Here is a 25,835-nt window from a genome sequence, read left to right on the forward strand (position 1 = left end):
AGACCCATCACAAACATTTGCTAGTCTTTCTCAAGATATTACTGAAGTAAACAAAATAAAACCGTAAGTAAAGAAAGGTATCATCAAAAACTAGAGGAGAAAAGTAGATTTTCTGGATGACCAAAAATAAATAGAAGCAAGTTAATGGAGGAAATTGACAGAGAAAGCCACCAAAAAGACAGTGGCCTCCAAAGTTGGCAAACAGGTAATTCTGGAACCATATTAAGAAAACACCTTCTAATTATAGGTTATTTTTTAATCTCTTCATTTCAAAATTGTTTTCTTTGTGTTTTTTAACATATATAGCTGTATATGGATATAATTTCTCCAAGTCAGTGAATATCAGTGGCATGCTCAAATATTTTTACTGAAGGGAAGACCACTGCCCTAGAATAATAGGCTATGAGGACACTGGGGGAAGCGGGAGCTAGACTGAGACAGCAGGTGTGGTGGAGAAAGGGAGAAAGAAATGCAGCCCAAGCAGGGGAGTCAACTGAAGGTCTATACCAGGTAACTGCACTGGTCAGCATCCCCACTGCCATCCCCAGACCAAGGACGGTAGGATACAAGCTTTCTTATTATGGCATTTGGAGCCTCTTCCTCATTTTGACAGCCAGTTTTCCTATTCACTCAAAAGTAAAGACTGATAAAAGATACTTTCACCTCAAGAGTCCCTACTCCAAGTGAGCATCCCAGAAATTCTACTCAGAAATTAGATCAAGAAGGGAGGATAAAGTCTTATGTAACAGCCATACTAGCTACCTACAGTTTTGATAAATACTAATGAATATACAAGGCAGTAAGAGAGCAAGAGGGTTCAGACTTACCCGTCACAAACAACTAGGAACTGCACAAATATATGAAACAAATGTTCTCAGATCCTGGACTATAGGTGGTCCAGAACTGTGATTCCTGAAAGAAGGGAATAAATGAGGGGAGCCCCAAGCTGTCCTGCTGGCTTTCTGTGTGGAGACAGTTTCCAGACCTCCAGACAGACACAGGGAGGAGGAACTCCATGTGAGGGCCATATCACTTAGCTGAGTAGGAAGAGATCAGAATTAAGAACACAAAGAGAGGGAGGTGACTAAAATTCATAAGACAGAGCACTGAAAAAAAAAGCCATCCTTTAGAAAAAGAGCTTCAGAAATCTACATGGGGTCTACTGAATCCTTTCCTGAATATCAACCTGCATGTGTGGAACTCCATAACACCAGGCAAAAACTGCTTCTGAGGAAAGAACAACTACCGGAAAATTATAAACTGAATGATTCCTAGAGCTCACAAAGGGCGAGACATCTTTTTAGTTCCCAACAGGCAGAGAGGAATGAATGGTCCTACACTAGACCTAAAGTAAAGTCTACACCAGATGCCCTCCCCATTAAAAAAAAAAAAAGCAAACAGGGGTGTCTGGGTGGCTCAGTCGAATAAGCTTCTGACTCTTGACTCTTGATTTTAGTTCAGGTCATGATCTCATGGTCTTGGGGGCTTGAGACCCATGGGAAGTTCCACACTATTAATGCTTAGGATTCTCTCTCCCTCTCTCTGCCTCTCCTACACCCATGTGCATGCACTTTCTCTCTCTCTTTCCCTCCCATAAATAAATAAACTTTAAAAACAAACAAACAAACCAAAATAAACTAAAATTTAGCCTGGGAAGGACCAAACTGAACTACAAGTAAGTTTACTGCCCCTCAGAACAAAGTCCAACACTCTTTAAAAGAATAGAACAAAATCCAGCAGTCAACAATGTAACATTCATAATGTTTGGCATTCAATAACAAAGTATTAAACATGCAGACATAATGGAAAATGTAGCAGATAACCAGAAGAAATTTCAGTCTGTAGAAACAGACCCAGAAAAGGCAGAGATTATAGAATAGTAAAGACATTAAGCAACTATTATAATAAATATAATAAATATGCTCAAAGACCTAAAGGAAAACATGAAAATAATGAGGGAGGAAATGGAAAATTATTTTAAAAAGAATCAAATGTACAATGTACCAAGATAAACTACCTGGAGCAAAAGAAGTATTAATAAATTTCAAAGGATTAAAAGCATATAGAGTTGTTCCCTGATCACAACAGAATTTAATGAGACAGAAAAATATCTGAAAAATCCTATACATTTTGGAATGTTTGAAAATTGAAGGACACAAATCTAAGGAACCTATGAGTCAAAGAAGAATCACAAAAAGAAGGTTAAAATATTTTGAAATGAATGAAAACACAATCGCAATATACTGAAATGTGTGGAAAGTGAATAAAACATAAATGCTTACACTAGAGAAGAAGAAAATTCTAAAATCTATAAGCTAAGCTTCTATTTTAAGAAGCTAAAAGTTAAGAGCAAATGAAACCCAAAGCAGTTAAAGCAATTAAATAAAAGCAACTATAGACTAGCCAATGGACACATGATAAAGGAAGTTAATAAGACCAAAACTGATTTTTCAACAATAAAACTGTCAAAACTCTACCTATATGATTAAGAAAATAAGGGAGGGGAAGAATATACAAATTACCAATATCAAGAATGAAAAAGGGGGGATCACTACAGATTCTGCAGACATTAAAAAAATATGAGAATAAAGATCAAGAATGTATACTAATAAACTCAAAACACACATTCCTTGAAAAATAAACTACAAAAAGTGATTCTACCTATATGGCTCCATGTTTGTTAAAGAAATAGATTTGTAGTTAAAATCTTCCCATAAAGAAAATATTAGGCCCGATAACTTCACTGGTAAATTCTATTAAATGTATAAGAAGGAATTGATGGTAATGTTACAGAAAATATTTCAGAAAATCTTTGTGGAGCTGCAAACACTTATCAATTCATTTTATAAAGCTAGCATTATTATCTCAAAACCAAAATCTGAGACACTATTAAAAAAGGAAATTACAGAAAATTTTTAGCAAAATTTCCAAAGGCAAAATTGCAAAAAGCAATTTTAAAAAAGAACAAAGTTGAAAAACTTACACTACCTAATTTCAAGACTTACTGTAAAACTACAGTAAATAAAACATCATGGCAGTGGCAAAAAGAGAGATATATGTCAGTAAAACAGAAAAGAGTACAAAAATAGACCCAAATGTATATACATGGTCAACTGATTTTTTACAAAGTTGCCAATGTAATTCAAAATGAAGAAAGCACAGACTTTTCAACAAATGGTGCTAGGGACAGCTGGATACTTATGTAAAGAAAAAAAAAAGAACCTCTTTTATCTCAAGCCACACACAAAGATTTAACTTTAATGTATCACAGACTTAACAAAAAAGCAAAAATTATAAAATTTTAGAAGAAAACAAAAGAAAAAAAAGCTATGTGTCTTTGGGGTAAGCAAAGATTTCTTAGATGAAATCTAAAAAAAGCATAAACCTTAAGAGAAAAAAATGATAAATCAGACTTTGAAAAAATTAATCTTCTGTTTGAGAGATATCATTAAAAAGAAAAAAACAAAGGAAAAAGAAAAAGGCAAGCCATATACCTGAAGAAAATACCTGTAGTACCTGTATCCAATGAAAGAAAAAATATAAATAACTTTCACAATACAATAAGATCACCCAGTTTTAAATAATGGTCAAATATTTGAATATATATTTCCCAAAGGAAATTAAGAGAATTGCCAATAAGCAAATGAAAAGATGTTCAACAACATTAGTCACTAGGTAAATGCAAATTAAAACCACAATATAATATCAGTTCACACCTAATATAGAACGGTTAAAATTAAAAAGACTGACAACACCAAGAGCCAAACAGAATGCAAATCAAATGAAACCTTCACATACCGCTGGTGGAAATGTAAACTGGCACAACCAGTTCAGAAAGGTTTGGCAATTTCTTTAAAAATTAAACACACAGGGCGCACGTGGGTGGCTCAGTTGGCTGAGCAGCCAATTCTTAGTTTCAGCTCAGGTCATGATCTCATGGTTCATGGGATCAAGCCCCACACTGGGCTCTGTGCTGACAGCTTGGAACCTGCTTGGGATTTTCTTTCCCTCTCTCTCTGCCCCTCCCCTGCTCCTGCTCTCTAAATAAATAAGTAAGTAAATAAATAAATAAATAAATAAAGATAAGCTTAAAAATTAAACACACATTTGCCATACATCCAGCAAACTACCTTTAAGTATTTATGCAAATGAAATGAATGCATATGTCATGGCAACACAAAGACCTGTATGTATATAAATGTTTATACCAGCATTATTCTTAACAGCCGAAAACTAGAAGCAACACAAATAACCGTCAACATGTAAATGGATATACAAATTGTAGCAAATCCATAACTGGAAAAGAATGAACTACTGATACGGTCAATATGAAAGAATTTCAAAATTAGATAGGCCAGATACAAAAGAACACAATCCTGTCTGATACCATGTACACAGAAGTCAAGAAAAGGACAAATATAATCTATAATGACACAAAGACTAGTGGTTCCCAGGGGTCTAAGTAGGGGGAGGAGATGGACTATAAAGGGGCCTGAGGGCATTTTTGGGGTAATGGAAGTATTTCAGATCTTGATTGTGATGGTGGTTATGTAGGTGTATAAATCTGTCAGAACTCATAAAAAAAAAAAAAAAAAACACTCTTAAAAATGGATGTCTTGGGGCGCCTGGGTGGCTCAGTTGGTTAAGCGTCCGATTTCGCCTCAGGTCATGATCTCACAGCTCATGGGTTCGGGCCCCGCGTCAGGCTCTGTGCTGACAGCTCAGACCCTGGAGCCTGTTTCAGATTCTGTATCTCCCTCTCTCTCTGACCCTCTCCTCTGCTCACGTGGTCTCTCTCTCTCTCTCTCAGAAATAAATTTAAAAAAACCAAACATTAAAAAATGGATGTCTTTAGGGCACCTGGGTGGCTCAGTAAGTAGGTTAAGCATCTGACTTTGGCTCAAGTCATGATTTCATGGTTCATAGGTTTGATTCATGGGTTTGAGCCACACATCTAGCTCTGTGCTGACAGTTATGAGCCTGAAGCTGGCTTTAGATTCTGTGTCTCCCTCTCTCTGTCCCTTCCCAACTCACACTCTGTCTCTCTTTATCTCAAAAATAAACATGAAAAAAATAGCCCTATTTAACAAAAGGTGAAGAAGACAATTGCATTAATGAGCTAAATCCTCATCTTTCAGAGCAGGAAATCAATAGGTATCCGAGTTTAAATATCAAGAAATAAAGGACAGCATATTACCTAGATTAACAGATGGAACTATCAGAAGCACCAAAAACAGGGTTAGAAGAAGCTGTATCTGCATACTGGGAGTAAGGATAACTGGGGCAGGAGTCTTGCTTTTTCATAAAAAGATATCATAAATCTTCCACACTAATCATCAAGAAATACTATCATGATTACAAAAAATAAGAGAAATGCACAAATTCTTTAACACTCTTTCCAATAAGAGAGAATCTACATGTCCTCCCCTTGAATCTATAAAGCTTTCAACTCACCTGTAACCAACATAATGACTAGCTTTTGGAGCCATGAGCCACCATTTAAGTCCAACTACCCTAAACCCTTGACGCTGAAAGGAAGAACCTCAAACCACATGGAAAGACAAGCTGGGACTACAGTCCCAGGAAACAACAAACTTGAGAGTGAAGACATCTCCAGATGAATCAAATCTCTAGCTGCTACTTTACCTCCAGTTGAAGCTTCAGACATCAAGAAGCAGAGATATACCATTCTCACTGTGCTCTGTCAGAATTCCCCCCCCATTGAATAAGAAAATGGTTGTTTTCAGCCCCTAAATCTGGGGCAACTTACTACATGGCAATAATAACCAGATAACAGAAAAGTATAATTACTTCAAGTAAAAAACTGCAAATCTCCTGCTATTCCACTTTAAATTTTTTTAAGCTTATGTATTTATTTTGAGAGAGACAGAGACAGTGTGAGCGGGGGAGGGGCAGAGAGAGAGAGGGAGGGGAGAGAGAATCACAAGTAGGCTCCACACTGCCAGCGCAGAGCCTGATGTGGGACTGAACCCCACGAAATCACGAGATCATGACCTGAGCCAAAACCAAAAGTCAGATGCTTAACCAACTGAGCCACCTAGGCACCCTATGGTATTTCACTTTAGTAACAACTCCCAGCAACATACCTGATTTCTATTATTCTATTCTATTCTATTCTATTCTATTCTATTCTATTCTAGTCTAGTCTAGTCTAGTCTAGTCTTTTTCTATTCCTTTTATTTCCTTCTTTCCTTTTTTTATCTCCCTTCCTTTCTTGACTCCCTCCCTCCTTTCCCATCTCCTCCTCCTTTTTCTTCTTTTATCACTGTTATTCTTTATAGCTGGTTATAACTAAATAATATCAGATTTCTTATATGATCACAATCAACTGATTTAAGCAGAAAAGGAAGGTCGTATAGCATCAAATAGGAGTACTGGAGCAAGGTGCACAATGGGACTGGCCACTTGGGCTTTACTACTTGTAAGGGCAGCTACAGCCATTTATACAACAGCTTGACAGTTTATGTCAAACTCTTTAGGAGAATGTATGTCAATCCTTTTTATAAAATCTCACAATCCAGAGAATCTGAAACCCTGTCTTAAAATTTCTACCAAAACATCTAAATCAATTCTGCTATAAATGATATAACCACTTAAGATATCATTTAATATTTTCTTTTAAAATTATATTCATAACTTAATGAAGCATTAGTGGAAGAACTAGCTTAGAAGGGGCATATCTTAGTGTCCAATCTACTTGCTAGTCATTAAATTATTAAACAACTCCTACTTCCTAAGTCAGAATCCAATTTACTACTATAATTATTAAAAACTATTAAGTGCAATACTAATAAGTGAATAGAAAAATAACTTGTCTGCTAAATTTTGGTGTTCATTTACATTTTTACTGTCAACAAAATCACTATAAAAAGAGTACTCTCTAATAACAGTTTAACTAAGATATTAACTGAATTATGTGCCAGGCACTGTTCTAAATATTGGGAATAAAGCAATAAACAAAACAAACAAAAGTTCCTGCCCATATGAAGCTTATGTTCTAATGGGAAGCATACATTCTACATTAATTCATGCATCACTTCCACAAGTATTTGAGAGTGAGGCATAAAGAACAATGTAAAGATGGTTAAAATAAGGTCCCCAAGAAAAAGCAATTAGAAAAGTAAAATTCCATTTCATTATTATGTAATTAAAGAATGATACTCTGAGTTTACGTTTTCAACAAGAACTGGTTGAGGCCTTTCTAAACATACCCGAGTTTTCATCTACTTTCAGATCACTGGGTTTCAGATTTCGAAGCTGAAGAAACTTCAGATTTACATAAACTATCCCAGGTTCTGTCACCATATTGTAGTTTTACCTCATTGTATCTCTCATCTCTACCTTAACTCAGCTCATCTTCTGCTCCACCTAGAAAGTATATGGTCCTCTCAAATCGCAAGATACATCTCTAGACCATTCTCTATTTGCCTAATGATAAATCCACCTTTTAATTTAGCAACTCAAGTGAGGAAATAACTACAATCTTTCATAAACAATGACACTACGTTTTACTCATCTCTAAAGTCCTGTTTTTCTAGGATTCAGAACTGGTACCACAGAGTCAACCACGCTCTTCTATGGTTCTCCTTGAGATCAAGCCCGTCATTCCAAGTCAGCCAACATTTAAAGGATAGAGAGTAAGGCCTCTGACACAGATTTTTTTCTTCTCTTTGCCACAGTAACTGGTTTAGTTGAGAACCCAACTGCCATCAACAAGTTCAACCCTAATGAACTAATAATAATTAGCTAAATTACCAATGATTAAATCTCATGGATTTAAAATAATCTGTAAGAATTACCAGGATGTCACAACTTTTTACGTGTGTCTTAATGTGTGAGAAGTGTGTTGTTTCAAAGAATGGATGCTTTCCCAGTTCTTTAAGGGGACTCCCATCATTTAAATATACTGCATTCATGATTAGCGCTGGGAGCACCTTCTACCCCAATCTCTCAATCGCTCTTGGTTTCTCCTGGCTCAACAAGAAAACATCCCATTTTTACCCAAGACTACTCAATAACTTCTTTAAGTGATTCTACATGGTTGCAATGTAGGTGACATCATCTAAAACCCCCAACTTGAAGCTATTCAGATGGTTTCTTGGTTTCTACTAAAAAGTTTTAAAAATGTATTGATCAGAGCCAAATAACCTAAAAATTAAAAATCTACCCTGGAAATGCAAAGATATCTTTTGTTTCTCTCATTCTGTTGTTAATGTTCCCAACTTTATACAAATAAAGCATTTTAGAAAAAATAAATGTTTTATACTAAACATTAGAAATACCTAACAGAAATTATGAGATTACTTAGCAATAAAAGGAAGCAAAAAAAAAATTCACTAGAGATTAGTGCTGCTGAAAGAGAACTGCTTCCTTTCTGTGAATATAAGTTCTTAATGACATGAATGCAGAAACATGGAACAAAATTTCAAACGTCAGAAGCCAATCATGCTATAAGAAGAGACTCAGAAAGTGAACAGCAAAAATGCCAATGTGTGGGAAGGGTGCCTGGCTGGCTCTGTCAGAACAGCGCGAGTCTTGATCTCCAGGTCATGAGTTCAAGCCCCCATGTTGGTGAAGAGATCACTTAAAAATAAAATGTTTAGGGGCGCCTGGGTGGCTTAGTCGGTTAAGCGTCCGACTTTCGCTTAGGTCATGATCTTGCGGTTTGTGGGTTCGAGCCCCGAGTCGGGCTCTGTGCTAACTGCCAGCTCAGAGCCTGGAGCGTGCTTCAGATTCTGTGTCTCCCTCTCTCTCTGACCCTCCCCTGCTCACGCTGTCTCTCTCTCTCTCCTAAAAATAAATAAAACATTAAAAAAAAATTTTAAAAATAAATAAATAAATAAAAATAAAATGTTTAGGGGCACTTGGGTGGATCAGTCGGTTAAGCATCTGAGTTCTGGTCAAGATCCCATAGTTCATGAGTTCGAGACCTGCACTGGTCTTTCTGCTGTCTGCACAGAGCTCACTTCAGATGTTGTCTCCCTCTCTCTCCCTTGCTCTCTGTCTCAAAAATAAACATTTAAAAAATAAAATAAAATCTTTAAAAGAGAGAAAGAAACAACAAGCCAAGAATTCAATGTCTCCTTAATTTGAATAGTGAAATAGAAAAGAAATCATCAAGCTCCCTTCAGTTTTGAAAATGTGCTCCCAGGAGCATTCTGTCCATGGACCATCCTGCAGTAATCCATTAATGAAAAGGATACAGCAATGGGTAAACTTGACACCAATTACCAATACCCAGATTAAAGACTGTATTTTACTATAATTACTATAAATCCAATACATGTCCTTTCAGAAATACTTAGCTCCATTCATACTTTCGCACTGTGGGGCGAAAAAAATTAAAGTACATACTACCAATCTGCAATATAGAGATCTGTGTATAATTTCCTCCACAAAATCACAAACTTCTTGAGGGCAGGAATTCATTTTGTTATTAACATCTGATATTTGTACAAAACTTGACCTTCATTTACACAACTTCATTTGATCACATAAACTCTCTAAGGTCAAAAGAGTAGTAATAATTCCTATTTTATGGTGGGGAAACCACAGTGAGGAGACATTAAGGAATTTCATTCTAGGTCACTCAGCAACAGGTGGAAGAAGTCAGAAGAAAAGTACTCGGACTACTATTCCACTGACTAGGAACGTTTTTAAAGCTTATTAGGATGGGAAATTTCAAACATATACAAATGAAGAGAGAATAGTACAATGATCTTCCACAGTTTTAACAATGATAAAGTTATTTTATCTTATCTACACCCCATTTTGAAACAAATTCCAGATCTGATACTGCTTTTTAAAAATATTTCAATATGTAAGTCAATCATATTTAACAAAATGTTGAATATAGCAGATAACCAATAAATACCTGGTTCAACTCTATAGATCTCACATATGCTTTCAGACACTATTATCAATTCTGACTAAAACAAAAATCAATTCTGAATTCTTGGATGGTACGTGTTGTACATATTTATTCATTTATTCACAAATATTTGTTCTGGGTTACAAGATGCCAGCTGCCATGCTAAGTGCTTAGGCTACAGCAAAAGGAACAAGCCAACACAGTTCCTTCATTCTGGGATTTTGCATTTAACTATTCTGGATACACACTCATACACATGCGTATGCGCACACGCACACATGCACACACACACACACCCCAACCACATAGGTCTTGAGGAATTGGAATTAGTTTGGCCGGAAAAGTACGTAACTAAACCTAGCAGTTTGTCAAGTTGGAATCCAAATTCTCTATACACAAATTATGAAATGGAATGGAAGACAAAGTTTACATGAATTCAGAATCCTGATATTCTTTTAGAAACTATTAGGAAAGTTCTGCTTAATTTTGCTCCTCCTAAGAGTTTTTCCACTAAAGGAAGCCAACGATATTAAAATTTAGTGGGGAAAAAACAAATAATTCAAGCAACTGATTAAAATGGATTCAGAATACCTTCCATTGTTATATTTTAAAATGTTCAAATAATATTCGACTTTTACTGAATATATGCACACTTCCTAATGTTCATGTCTTCTGTGTAATCTATAAACTAAGTCCACGACTACACAGTTAATTATGAAAATTACTTAAATCTTGAAACTCACTTCAATATAAACTATATAGATTGGAGTAAAACAAAAATGAAATGTTCTCTTTTTAGTATTTTTTTTATTATTCCCAAGAAACCAAGCTAAGTATAATTCTATATACAGATCCCTTTTCCCTCTTTGACACTCCTTAGTATTAACATTCATTTGATGGAAATTATCCAAAAGGTCCCCTTCTTAATAACTGAATCTCTTTTCCATTATTTCATGCATTTGTTGATTTATTCACTTTCTACTGGATGTAGAAAGTAAGTGGACCTGACCACAAGATACTTTCTGGGTCTTAGAAGATCACAAGAGGTTGACTGAAGCAGAAAATTAAGATTATGTCTTATACAATAGACATATAATATAAAAGCGCAGACATATACTAAGTGTCATAAAGGAAGTGCAGAGATATCAAGGTTCAAAGGAAACAAATTTTATCCAAATGTAGGTATTAAGGAGTACATCACACACAAAAAAGGTGGCATCAGAGCTTGACTCTGAGGAATGGGTAGCATTTCAACATGTGGAAACAGTAGTATAGGGAAGGGCACTGAGTGCACATTCTGAAATCAGCCCTAATTAAAGCTGCAGAGGTGGATGGTAAGAGGCATATACAGGGTAAATGGAGTAGTTGGTTTGCTTGGAGGATACATGTAGCAAATGCACAGGAAGAACACAAAAAAATTCTACCAAAGACCAAGCTAGTACTGAAGACAAAACATGGGTTTTGCATAATTTAAAAATGGATAGAAGTATTTGAAGGTTCTTACTACACTGTCTTGGTGTGCAGATGCATCACAGTTAATACCTGATCATCAACCAGTGTTTAGCCGGAGATACTTGGTAATGCTGCATCCAGCTCTAACAGGATGAGAAATTCTCACCTGGGGGTTTATAGTGTAATTTATTCTACTTCATTCATTCAGGAAATATACACTGGGAAACTCATGGTTGCAGACATTATGTTACTTATAGACATAATTCTGTACTCAAGTAAAAAAAAAACACACACAAAATCGTTAAGCTGAAAAAACTGTTAACAGCTCTAGGAAGTGTTTTCTTTTTAAATTTTTTATTCTTTGTAGAGAGAGAGAGAAGGAGAATCATGAGCAGAGGGGAGAGGGGCAGAGGGAGAGAGTCTCAAGCAGGCTCCATGCTCAGTGGGAAACCCGATGCAGAGGCTGATCCCACAACCCTGGGATCATGACCTGAGCTGAAATCAGGAGTAGGATACTCAACTGACTGAGCCACCAAGGCGCCGCCCCCCCCAAGGGAGTTTTCGATATGCAATGACCATTAGTCATGTGGTCCTGCAAACACTGGATATAAACCTGCGTCTGAACCTTGGTCATCCTCAATTTGTATCTAAAACACATATAACTGTGGAATAAAACAGTTGACTAAAAATAAAACAATGTTTTTACATTTTCACAAAACAATTCCTATAGAGACCAAATGGGGTTGGACTAGGTTATATCTAAGACTCCTTACAATTCAAAAATCCATATACTGTAATTGTAATTCTACTACATTAAAATCCTTTAGGAAGGCCAGATAATAAGAATTAAAAATTAAAATGGTTGCCTAAATGACAAAGCCAACAATAGTAGCCCAAATTTAGGGAAACTACTAAGTGTTTAATAATTATCCTATCCCACATGGACCTCCAGGCTACTACTAGACACACAGATTCTTTCCACATGTCCTAAGGTATCTTTACTTCACCTCGCGACACACAGATTCTTTCCACATGTCCTAAGGTATCTTTACTTCACCTCTCAACAGAGAGAGCTACATGTGCAGATAGTAAAATAAAAGCAAATATGGCAGCAAACTGGTGATATTTAAATCAACTGGCCAGTGTCTCATAAAACTCCTCCCTCTGATTGCTGACCTACCTGTAGCCTTAGCATCTATAGACCATCACAGATAGTAAGCACTTTTACTGTAGGCATGCTTGTTACCAACCACCAGTGCCTATTTTCAATGCTGATTCTTGGCCGTAGGACAAAGCCCAACACTACACACTCTACCTTGTCCTATTACCAAACCTCCTGTACCCAGATTTCATTTCTGTCATGTTGTATTATACCAAGAAACTCACAATGTCCTTCCTAGGAAGACAAGCTCATCGGAACCTCAAGACAAGTAAAGCAACTGTATGATCAGTTTTTCAAGAAGCATTAGTACCATATTTCTTTATATGTCTCCAGGTTGTTATGTTACCTAATTTTCAAGTATTATGATATTTATGTCATTAAATGGGTAGTAGATGCCAGAGCCACATTACGTAATAGTTCATTCATCAGACAAGCATTTAGATTTTTCCTATTATTTTGTTTAAAATGAATTCACTAATATTACTTACTTAAGTACACTAGTAACCTATATTATTTTTTAACTATATCTGTTTATATAATCATAGTTATTACCCAAATTCCTTCAAGGCAGAATTTAATGGATAATCATCACAGTTTTTACACAGACTTCAGCAGGGTACACCGCAGAATTCAGGAATTTCCTGAACTGATATGTCATTTATTTCTGGCAAACCATTACCTTTGTCTACATATAGTTCATTTTTTCCAAACTAGAAATGTACTTACTTGTTTAACTTCTTCCATCAAACAAACAAAAATATTTTTTTTTAAATTGCTACTCAGATTTTAGAACAACTCAACCACTTAAAATGGCACAACAGACAAACTGCTTAACCTCTGAGCCTTAGTTTCTTGATCAATAACAAAAAAGTGCTGAAAGACTTCCAAAGTCTTTCCAACTCTAATACCCATGAGTTTACAATGACATAGCGTAAGAAACAGAGGTTTCAATCTGAAAAAATATTCCTAGGGAATCATTCCTAGAGAGGCATTAAAAAAAAAAAAAAAAGGATAATTTACTTTTAACAAGGAATCTGTTTTCACAGATACTCAGTTGTCCATGTCTTAAACACAGGGAAATATACCAAGAGATATTCAAGTTTATACAAGTTTCCCTCCTATAAGCCATTGCCTCCTTAACAGGGAAATTCTAATAATTCCAGGGTGATAACAGTTGTGTAAAAGGAGAATACAAGCACAAGGCCAACAATTCAGCATTACCATGTTCTTCTGCAGCAATAAGGCATGGGCAGAACATAACTGTGAAAATGCTCATTTATGAAATAAGCTTGATAAATTGGAAACTTTTCAAGGAATCCTTAGATAAGGAAGGACCAAACTTACTTCTAACATATTGAAACTCAAAAAGAAAAGTAAACTCCTGTTTCTCCCGCTTTCACTAAAACAAGCCCAAAGAAACATATTATTTATCCGCAAAATAACACTTCTATTCAGAAGGATTCCCATGAACTAATCCACCTGAGGGGTCAGCTTTTTGCTGCATCAACATGTCAGGTTTCTTCTACCCTGTTCATGTTTAGGTTTTCCTAGAGAAAATAATATTTTTATTTTCTTTTTATGTTATATATTATGAAGATCTTTAAAAAGAGAAAACTGGGGGCACCTGGGTGGCTCAATCAGGTAAGTATCCAACTTTTGATTTCAGCTCAGGTCATGAACTCACTGTTTGTGAGATCGAGCCCTGTGTTGGGCTGCATTGCTGATAGTGCAGAGCCTGCTTGGGATTCTCTCTCTCCTCTCTCTCTGCCCCTCTCCCCATTCGCATGTTCTCTCTCAAAGTAAATAAATAAACTTAAAAAAGAAATATTAAATATAAACACATTTTTTAAATAAAAAGAGAACTGGAAAACTCTCCTTGAGTTTCTGAACCAGTACCTGAATTTGAATTATACTTACACTAACAAATTTAATCCCTGGGGACAAGGTTGGTAGCCCTTACCAGTATCTTTGTAATGACACACTACCATCAAGTATCAGGGTTTGCTCATCATCTTATTCCTTCAAACACCAGGCTGGGAATTACTTGAGGGAAGTAGTCAGGTATGATTTTCCCAAGTATCTTTCCCAGCACCCAACCCCACTATGGTTTTTAAATAGTAGGTCCTTGTTTATTTTTTAAAAAATTTTTTAATGTTTATTTATTTTTGAGAGAGAGAGAGACAGAGCATGTGCAAGGGAGGAAAAGAGAGAGAGGGAGACACATAATTCAAAGCAGGCTCCAGGCTTTGGATTGTTAGCACAGAGCCTGATGCGGGGCTCGAACCCACAAACTGTGACATCACGGCCTGAGCCGAAGCTGGACGCTCAACCAACTGAGCCACCCAGGCGCCCCAATAGTAGGTCCTTCTTAATACTTGTTAAATATATGGAGCCTAATGTTCATATCTATTAGTTACATGTCAATATCTTCTTGTGAAATCAATTTGTACATCTCTCCCTAAGGTAAAATTTAATCTTTGAAAAGCATTTGATTCACGGGTGTCTGGATGACACAGTTAGCTAAGTTTCCAGCTTCAGCTCAGGTCATGATCTCACGGTTTGTGAGTTTGAGCTCCATGGCAGGCTCTGTGCTGACAGCTCAGCACCTGCTTCAGATGCTGTGTCTCCCTCTCTCTCTGCCCCTCCCCCACTCACACTCTGTCTCTCTCTCTCTCTCTCTCCTTCAAAAATAAATAAACATTTTAAAAAAATTATAAAAAGCATTTGATTCTGAATTGTGTTTTTGTCTTATTCAATCAGCAAATTCTTGATAACCAAATTATCACATATATTAGCTGTTCTATAAAACCAGTTAGTCTAAACATAGCCCAACAAGCCAATGGAAATAAAGAGAAGTGAATTTTGGAAGAGAAAAAAGAACTAATTACCTCATTACAAAGTAAAGTCTAAAAGTATAGAGACTTTTTCTGACTTGTTCACTGATGAATCCCCAACTCCTAGCAGTGTCTGGTACATAATAGGCCATCAATAAATATTTGGTGAATCAATGGACTGCTTATAAAATATATCATTTTTTTAATCTATATATATTTAGTTCAGAAGGCAAAACAGGATTCCTTTGTGGAGTATAGAAGCTCTAATACAGGTTGACATATAAGTCTGATTCTGGCAAATGCTCTAGGATTTGGGATTACCAACTGTAAAATAAGAGCAAATTTACATCCTAGACAGTGACTGGCTGATCAAGCCTGAGCTTGGGATGCATCCAGCAGAGGTAAACAAGAATTTCAAGTCATTATCCCTGTGCATACAGGCACTATCAGTGCCAGCAAAAACAAGTCAGCCTTTCTGGCAAATCCATCAAAATTAATTCTTAAACATCTGAAAAAACTAATATGTTTATTATGCTCCTTCAAGCTTAGAGGCTTAACTACTTATGGGAAGGGCCTATAATTCTGATCAATTACTTATGACTTGAAGGCACTTACAAAGACATCTGTCCTTTTAAGAAACCTTTAAAGAACCAGCCATAGCATTGTAAAGCTGACCCTGTGGGGCACTAATAAGTCACAGGTTTGGGGGTCCAACTTTGACAACTTTCCCTTGGAAAGAAAAGAATTACTGTCACCTGTCCTTGATTTCCTGACCCTGTCTGAGCAAATGTTAGCAACCTTCAATATCTGGAATTCCTCGTCTAGTGAAGCAAGTCTTGGGGACCAAATACTACCCCAAGGCAGAGGTGAAGAGAAGAAATGGGAAGGAAACAAAATGGAATGAAGATATGTAGCTCATGAAGATGGCATCATCAATAATGTTCTCAAGTATCACTGAATTTCATGGCATAGGACTGGTGGGTCTCTTTTGACAAACCACAGGCTCATTCTATCCAAGTAGTTTCTTGGTTCCAAAGCCTGTAATGTCTGGTTTAGGGTATGATTTGCTTTATAGAAAAGGCCACGTGAACTGATATTTTACTGGGAACCTGTTTGGAGGCAACGGTCCCACTAATCAGGATGAAAACAAAGACTACTTGGAAGCCTGCAGCATTTTTAATTCTTAAAAAAAAAATTTAATGTTTATTTTTGCGAGAGCAAAAGAGAGAGCATAAGCGGTGGAGGAGCAGAGAGAAAGGGAGACAAAAAATCTGAATCAGGCTCCAGGCTCTGAGCTGTCAGCATAGAGCCTGACAAGGGGCTCAAACCCACAGATCATAAGATCATAACCTGAGCTGAAGTCAGACGCTTAACCGACTGAGCCACCCAGGTGCCCCAAGCATTTTAAAATTTAAACTGCTCTCACATACACCATCTCAGCTCCTACTCAAAACTTTTTTTAAAAATTAATTTATCTTTTTTGAGAGAGAGAGACAGAGCATGAGCAGGGGAGGCGCAGAGAGAGAAGGAAACACAGAATCTGAAGCAGGCTTCAGGCTCTGAGTCATCAGCACAGAGCCTGATGCAGGGCTTGAACCCACGCAAGAACTGTAAAATCATGACCTGAGCCGAAGAGTCAGACACTTAACCTACTGAGCCACCCAGGTGCCCCTCAAAACTATTAAAGAGGCAGGTATCATCACTGGCACTTAACCTGTAAAAATATTTTTAGCAAACCTTTAATTATCTGCATCTTCAATTTTAAGTATAGCCTCCTGAAATTTCTCAGTACAGAATTCAAGTCATGGGTCAGTTAGAAATCTCTAAAGACATGCCAATTTCAAGAGGATAAATCAAGAGAATAAGACGGATTAGCCAAAATCTACCAACACAATATCAGAAACAATCATCTTGCTGTTAAAAGGATAGAGCTTTGTAAAAGACAGTGTTACACAGGAGTGCCTCTATAATGCCTCTATGTTGGAAGGACAGTATTTTGTTTATTTACATGTAAATAATTAGACATTCCCCATAGGCAACAGACAAAATAAAACAATAACTTCGATCCTAAAATTCTAGAAGTGGAATTCATCCTTTGGGAAGAACCTCAGTGATTCTTCCAGGAAGATACCAAAGTTACAGGGGACAAAATGTACTTGCCCCCTTCCCCTCCAATATCACAGAGCCTCAAGAGCAGAGTTTTTGTTGGTTTCTAACAAAGAAAACACACACACAAAAGGTCACCTATTATGTATAATCCATCTTCCTAAAACACTCCTTCTCCTGGTGTCATTTTCTTTTGCCCCCTCTCCCTTAAGTGGCTAATGCAGAGGTATAATGGGGGGTCCTATTTTCATAGCCATTTACTATCATTTTTAAGTATGTAAGACTCTTAGCAGCCTTCTAGCCTTAGTCTGTGTTGGGAACAAAGTACCACACAAGTCACACAGCCTAGGATAAGGGGAGACAAGTTAAAAATCCCAGGAAGACTTTGTAGACACTTGGGCTCCCTGAGTCTCTAGAGGGCTTGTTATTTCAAAGGTCAGTCTTGGGTCTCTTGACTTTGATGACTAATGTTAAATTGCTTGACTTTTTACAAAAATATTTAGCTGTGTTTATTTATATAATTTCATCCGCAGCACACACAGTAGGCATGTATTTGTTGAACAGAATCCCCACATGGATGGGAAGACAGGAAGAATACCCCAAGACTTCCGTTTTCCAACACACTATGGTTAAGAGTTGACAGGTAAAATCACACCGGAATTTGTAGAAGTTTCTGTGCATTCCTTTTTGACTAAAAACTACACATATCGGTTTAGAAAAGAAAAGCATGCCACACCACACAATGTCAACCACACAATGGGGAAATTCCAGGATCGCTAAGAAAACACCATTATCCTAGTCACACACACACTTTAATTACTGGTTACCACACAGGAGAGGCTTTAAGAAATGCTGTCTCTCCATCCCCTTTCCACAACCCCTCCAGAAAAGCAAAAGCAGAACACTTGGAATCTAAAGCTTCCACACCATGGACTTCCATCACTGCTTTTGAGAAGTAGTCTAAAAACTATGGTGACCCAGAGACATAAGGTAATACACACACTAACAGGCAACATTTTTGGAAGGAGTTTCTTAGGCCACCCTGTTTGACACTTCTTTATCATTATATAACTTTAGTTAAAGAAAAACTGGACGTGACTGGCAAAAATATTCCTACGCTTCTGCATGTTTAAATCTTATTTATAAGATTTATCTATACGAGGTTCCACCAAGAAAATTCTAATCCCAATTTTCACCGCATCTTGCTACTTCTCTTATTCTCTGCCTCTCAAAAATTCCCCAATGGCTAGGGAAACTATGCGGGGGCTGGCAGGGCACGTCTCAGCTTGGCTCATTCTGTCCCTAAAAGGCACCCAACTTCCTGGACCCCCTTTCAGGGCCAGCAGGAAGAATACGCAGAACTTGCACAGCGGCGGGGAAGCCTCTGCAGGTCACATTTCCTGACCTGTCTTTCTGCTCACGGTCTGGCAATGTCACCTGCTCTGGCTTGCGGCTCTGTCGACAAAACTTACTCTCACTCTGTAAGGGCAACGGGTCGCGCCGTGCCTCCCCTGCCGCCCTGCGCCCCGGCAGCTTCCCGGCCCCGAGGATTCCCCGCCCCCCCCCCCCCCCCCCGGACGCGCTCGGTCTCCGACGGCGAGGGCGCCGCTCCCCCGCTCACCTGACCACGTTGGGGTGCTCGAAGGTCTCCAGGTGCCTCAGCACCGCCACCTCGCGGATGGTGGAGAGCGGCATGCCCTCCTCGCCTGTCTGCACCCGCACGCGCTTCAGCGCCACGAACCGGCCTCCGTTCTTCAGGTCCCGGGCCTTGAACACCTTCCCATAGGCGCCCTCCCCGATCTCCGCCACGCATTCGTACTGCTGGTCCGCGCGGCTCAGGCCGTCCTTCTCCATGCCGTCTGGACACCGCCCGGCGCGGCGCCGCTGGGACGGGCGGGGGGCGCGCTCGGCTCGCTCTCGGCCGCCGCTCTCCCGCTCCCGGACTCCCCGGCCCGCTCCCTCGCGCCCCGGAGCTCGGTCTCGCTCTCCCTCACCCCCGGCGACTCCTGCGCTCCGGCGCTCCGGCTCTCGCGGCTGCTGGGGCTGGATGGAGCGACCTCCCCGCGGGCGGGCGCAACCCCGGTGCCGCCGCGAAACTCCGCCTGCCGAGTCGCCAACGACTGACTGAGGCGATCCCTCCTCTTCCCTCCCCGAAGCGCAGTCCTCTGCACAGACACCGAGGCGATCACATAGTCTCTGCCCCAGCGCGTCTCAGTCCACGATCATGCCACCTAAAAGAAGAGACGGGAGGACAAGAAAAAGTGCAATCAGACATCCCAAGCGCCTTCCTCCGGGTCCCCGCAGACTCCCCTCCTCCTCCTTCATGAAAGCCCCCAGCGCTACCCTCTGTGCGCTCCTGCCCTCTCCCAGGCTGCTTAATCCTTCCTGGTTCCTCTGAGAAAAGCGAAGTTACTTTTCTTTCCCTGCAGAGCCGGAGCCGTCTTCGCGCGGAGAGGTTGCAGGGGCCCCTCGGGGATGAGCGCGCGGCGCGGGACGCAGTGGACGGGAGGGGGCGTGCCGAGCAGCCCAGAGTGTGCCGGGAGCGCGGGGGAGGGGAGGTGCCGGGCACGTCAAAGTCACGGCTTAATATTTATCCCTACATCATTGTATTGCACTGCTACCCACCCCGCCTCTCCGGGCCTGGACGTGCAGGGAAAGGGGCTCCCGGGGTGCCGAGGAGCTTTCAGGGGTCGTGCCCGAGCTGCTGTGGAGTGACTGTGTGGGTCCACCCGTGTGGGACTGCAGAATATGGGTGGGGGCTCCCAGGACCCTGTAACCCGATGCTGGGAGTGTGCGAGAAGGGTTGGTCAGACATCTGCTCGGAAATTGCTTCCTTTCTTTCTACTTTCAGTTTTTCGACGAGGAGACATTTAAAAACGACTTGTACACACAAATGGTCTTTTTGGGGTAAAGGAGTCTGGATTGGAAACGGAATTCTTTCTCCGACTCGGAGGACCTCCCTGGTGGAAACCCAAGGGGTCGGGGAGGGCTGGGACTCCCGCTACTCGGGAGTGGAGGGACGATGGGGCCCTTGAGGGGGGAGTAGCCCACGGGACCATAAGGGTTAGGAGAATAGGGTATTCGCCGCACTTCAGCTTGTCACCTCCTTAAATAATAACTTCGGGGGAAGGTAGCATAACCGTGACTCGCCCTGGAATTTTCGACTAATTTCAACTTCAACAAAACTCAAACTCCTCTTAAAAAGGCTGGGGGTAGGGGGGTGTAAATGCCAAGCCTCGGGGGTGAGAGAGAAGGGGCTGCGTTCTGGGGGCCAGGACTCCCGAACCTTTTCCCATTCCCTGGATCGTCTCTGAAGTAGCAGAGAAAGCTACTCCATTCCTCTTTCGGCTTAAGGCCTTGTCTTATCAGAGGCCAAACGCCCCCCCCCTCCCCCGCCAGCCCTCCGCACAACAAAGTGCGGGGAGGGGGGGTACAGCGGGGGCACACTTCCCCTCCCCATTCAGTTGCAATCCGGGACCCAGGAAGCCTCCAGCCCACGGCCGCCGCGGCCTCGGCGGGACATTCGCCACGCCGGCCGCGTGTCCGGAATTCCCGGGACGCCTCGGAATTACCTGCCCCGCAACCTCTGGCTGGTTCGCCTTCTGCCAGGAATTAAAGAAACAAATGGCGCGATCCCCACGGTGTGCGGGCAGAAGGGACCATAGCGAGGGCAGAGTCCCTCACACTCACTCCATGCGAAACCGTCCTTAAAAAGTGAAGCCGAATCCTGGGGGAGCCAAGGAACGAGCCCCCACCCCCACCCCACCCCACCCCCCTCCCGCCCAGGGCCTGCACAGGGGTCTGGGCCAGGCAGAGGGCCACACAGGTAGCCGAAGAGCCGCCGCCGGCAGCGCAGCCCGCCCCTCCCGCATCCCCCTCCCCGCCCCAGTCCAGCGGGAGGCTCAGCCGCGAAGGCTGCGTCGCCGACGTCCCACCCCCGCAGAGAGCTGCGCCCGCTGCCCCCGCCCGGCCCCGCACCGCCCGCCCAGGCTCACCCCCCCCCCGCCCACCCCCGCTCCCCGGACGGTCGGCTCCGGCGGAGAGAAACGGGAGCAACAGTGCCTTTTCCCCCCCTCTCCTCCACTTTTTTTTGTTGTTGTTGTTGCTTTCCCACGCTGGCTGAATGTGACTTGACCCCATTTCAAAAAAGTTTGACATAGTGCTTCAACATTTCCGCATTCCTCCGCGACTACAAAGGCTGCAGCCGCCTCCCTCTGCTTTCTGTCTCTGCTCTCTGTCTTCACACTCAATGAAATCCTCCATGTGCCTCTCCCGAAGCCTGCCAAGCACCGCAAGGGTCGCCACCGGCGCAGCGACGAGAGGCCGCGCTGGGACCACGACTCCCGCGTGTGCGCACACGCAGATGCGCCCCACGTGCACACTGCCGGGCGCACTGCAGGGCCTGGAGCTGCTCGCCGCGGGGTGTGCGTTTTAACTCGGATATTTTAAATTATAAAAGCAAACCGGGAAACCAAAGCAAACGTGCGTGCTTCTGGGGCTCCGAGTCTGTGCCCCGGCCGCCTGCGTGCACTCCACTCAGGGTGCGTAACGCCCCCGCGGGGGCTGCCCGCAAGAAGCCTGCGTTAACATTGATCTCGTCGTGAGGAAGGTGGAGGCCACACCCACACCTCCGCGAGCTGGAGAGAGAGCTTTCGTGGGGAAATGAATATGGGGGACGGAAACACATTGTCCCGCATGGAGTCCCCAGAGGCAGTGCGTTTTAAACCCTTAAGTGTGGATGATTCAGTGAGTGTCTGAGTGGAGTTGATATTCCGCTTTAAGAAGCTGGCTGAGCGTGTGGGTGATTGTGCTTAAGGCTATGTGGGAGCAGGCACAGGATCTTAGTGTTGGGGGTGTCCCTCGGGTAGGATGTCCCTCTCTCGACGATGTCCTCAGATTAGGAGGGACTCCTCTTGCTCCCCAAAACTGGTCTCTGTACCTAGTCTGCCTCGGCTCGTAAGGGGTTAACTAAAGCCGATCTCGAAGACACACACACACACACACACACCCACCACAGTCACCCCCACCCACACCCTGGCTTCCGACCCCGGCCAAGCTCCCAAATCTCCCCTGGGGACCCCCCACCCAGCAGCCCACCCAACCCAACGAACGGCCCCTCACCTGAGGGGCCTTGCAGCGTCGGGCTTCCCGAGGGGGCTGCGAGTGTCTGTCGGACGTCCGCACGTGTCCGCGGCGGCGCCAAGCAGGTAACCCGTCAGGAGGAAGGAGACACCAGCACTCCACTGCGTAGGGGTGGGCACAGCGGCGGAGGGCGGAGGGACAGCTGAGGGCGTCGCCCGTGCCGCTCGCTGGGGGCGAACCCGGGCCGCGGGGCTCCGGCCGGGGCTCGGGGCCGCAGCCGGGGAAGGAGCGCGAGCGGGGGCGGGGCCCCCGGAGGCTGCCTCTGCTGAAGACCCACCGGGCGGCTGGGTTAGGGGCTCGCCGCGCAGTGGCAAGCAAGTGTGCAAATTAAAGCCTTCCGGAGAGAAGGGTAGGCGGCTGAGACCCGGCTGTGCTCTGAGCCTCTCAGCTCCCCGGTCTCGGCTCCGAGTGGGGGGCGAAGAGGGGGGGCGTAGTTAAATGAAAATTTCCGGCTTTCGCTGCAACTGGAGTGGGGGATCTTGCAACTGAAATGAGAGGCGTGAGAGGGAGAGTGGGATGTATCGTCAGGAGTCCGCGGAGTTTCCAAACCCACGGTCGCCCAGAGTTGGAGTTTTGACAGAGTGAAGGGGGGGATCAGCATTCTGTGATGTGGACAGATGGAAAAAACAGAAAACAACCAACCATAATTATGAGGGGCCGTTGGGGATGGTAAATACCAACACTTTCCAAGAAATTGAAAAATCGAACCAAAAAAATAACTCTTCTCTATCTAAAAAAAAAAAAAAAAAAAAGTCTGGCAGGGCGCCTTGCAGAAAAGAAAATACTAATCTGTCCAAGCACTTTTCACTTTCAGCATGAGCAACATTTGTTTTGTTTTCCTTCGCTTCCTTTCGGCCTCACAAAGCCCTATCTCTTCCTTTTGGACAGAGGATATGATTTGGAAATTGTCAGGCACTCTGTGGTTAACGATCTACTTGAAGGGGCTGGCGGGCTCACAATTATTAAGTGGTTAGCAATTGCTGAGGGTTCACTAAGGTATTTCTAGGGAGCTAGAAAGACTAAAGTTTAATACAAATAATAGAACTGCAAGGTAATAGACACACATTTACACACACACACACACAACACACACACAAAGAAGAGAGAACGTGATTCAGTGGGTTCTCAGTTTAAATGCATTATTGGAATTCTGAGATTTGAAACCTTGTAAGAATGTATACTTTACCTGCTGAGAAAACCTGAATACAATTATTGCAGGTGAAAATGAGATTTTGGACAACAACAACAAAAAAAGTCTTTAAGACTTCCTACAATGGAGTAAAACCAAAAAGAAAAAGAAAGAAAGAAATAGCTGTTTTTTTTTAAAGGAATTCAGTGTTCTCTAAAGTCTGTATCTGTAGCATACTTGAAACTTTTAAATATCTTAAAGTAAAGCTTAAAAATATATTTATTTATTTCAGTGCTCTCTGGAAAAATTTAAACCCAGCAAAAGCACTGTTTGAATTGGAGATATTACTTCTATAAATCTTGTGACTTTTTAAATTAAACCATGTTGCTAATTTCAGAGTAGATCAAAATTTTGCCTTTATAAAACTCATTCTATACTACAGTGTGAAGTAACAGGTTAGATAAATAAAAATTGTTGCATTTCCATTAGCAAATATTTTGCAGTTCCTTTTAATATTTTTTTCTTGAATGATAAAGTGGATATTTGTGTTTCTTATGCTTAAGATAATTCATAAAATACATTTTGTGCTTAGGATTAGATCTTCCAAAATGAATTCAATTTCTGAAGAAAATTTGTAAAGATATCTATAACCTCCTATACCTTATAGACCTAAGAATCCAGTTGTTAGATTTTGTATTTATATAAAATATTAGGTCACTACAACTCACTAATTAGACTTTAAATCTGAGATACAAATGAGACTCTTCCATTTTTATAAGTGCTACAACTTATCAATGATTTTAAAACAAGATTTACTTGTTGGTAATTAACACATTTATGTAATTTTGAAATAATTGTCAATAAATAGTCATAGAAATTAGCAAATGATTGCAATAATTTATTTGGATAAATAATTTGTTTGAAAAATAGTAAGCCATAAATATTTTTTTAATTAACAGAAAAATGTCTTTTCTACACTGGGTTGCATTTTTAATTTCTGAATTTGACAACAATCATAGATGGATTTGTAATTCATGATTTAGATTACTAGATCACTTGTACCAAGTAAAAAACAAAAACAAAAATAATAAAGAAAGAAAGAAACTTTATTTAATTATATATACTGAGTGTTAACTCTCTTTATGTCATCTGCTTTCTCTGATATTGTTAACTTATTGTTCACTCTCTCTGGTTATGGTTCCCATGAAGTCCCAGTTGGTTAAAGCCTCAGACCAGGAAGTTTTACAATGGATTGTGTAAAATTAGTAAATACCAGATTGTTTTTGTTTATGGATAACTTCCTCTGTGGGTAATAGGTTATCATAACAAAATTTGTGGAAAGTTTTTACACTGTGAACCAAATTCCTACCCTTTGTTTAGGAGTCTTTTATGAATGAATGCCTAGCATTCAAGAATAATGATTTGCATGCCACGTATCTGATATCTGAAAGTTGTAAATCATCTTACAGGTGTTTAAAAATTAGAAGTCATGGATTTATCTTCAAATATGATCTTGTAGCTTATACTGAAAGTTTTCTTAGTGTCACATAAGAGATGCATTCTGTGTGAACATTTTATACCAGATACCTGTAAATTTTTGTTTTCCCTAATATAAAAGTAAAATGTAAAATTCGGGTCTATAATTTGTAGTCTTGTTTAAGGAATGAGTAATTTATTTAAAATTAGTAACTTTATAATGTACATCTAATTTTAAATCATCTCTGATTTATATTGGCTATTTGAATTTATAAAATATATTTTCCAGAAACTCAGAAATAATGTTTTGCTATAATCCACTACACAATAATTTTAATTGGAGGTTCATGTAATTGTATACTTTTTGTCTATAAAGATCTCCTGTTTATTGTTTTGATAAAAAAAAACTTTTCTGGTTTAATAACTTTAAGATCAGTTGCCCTCATCTTTAACTTGATTTATATGTGTATGTAAATGTTATCTTTGTTGAGTAATTACTGTGAAAAATCATAATTTTAACAGACATAGTATAATATAATGCAATCCATTTTAATGCATTCCTTCTTCCCCAGGCATTTTCAAGAGGTTTTCTTAGGTTTTCCCTTAAAATACTGAAAATTTACTAAATATCCTAGGAAAACT

General features: G+C 40.7%; 1 protein-coding gene across 2 annotated transcripts in view; it reads right to left on the bottom strand.

Moving 5' to 3' along the window:
• CDK6 (cyclin dependent kinase 6) overlaps positions 1-22,673 on the bottom strand; it is a 259,745-nt gene extending 237,072 nt beyond the window's left edge. The window contains exons 1-2 of one of the 2 annotated variants that reach the window (XM_039255424.1): positions 22,568-22,673; positions 19,068-19,677 (exon numbers count right to left, since the gene is read on the bottom strand). In XM_039255424.1, the coding sequence (XP_039111355.1) occupies positions 19,068-19,300 (233 nt within the window). In that variant the 5' untranslated portion in view covers positions 19,301-19,677; positions 22,568-22,673. Of the gene's footprint in view, positions 1-19,067; positions 19,678-19,789; positions 19,900-22,567 lie in introns of those variants that run through there. The other variant, XM_039255425.1, reaches the window with a different exon arrangement.
• Between the last annotated feature and the right edge of the window lie 3,162 nt (positions 22,674-25,835).

Source organism: Hyaena hyaena, unplaced genomic scaffold (assembly GCF_003009895.1).
Source record: "Hyaena hyaena isolate Hyena2069 unplaced genomic scaffold, ASM300989v1 scaffold_528, whole genome shotgun sequence".
Taxonomy (NCBI): domain Eukaryota; kingdom Metazoa; phylum Chordata; class Mammalia; order Carnivora; family Hyaenidae; genus Hyaena; species Hyaena hyaena.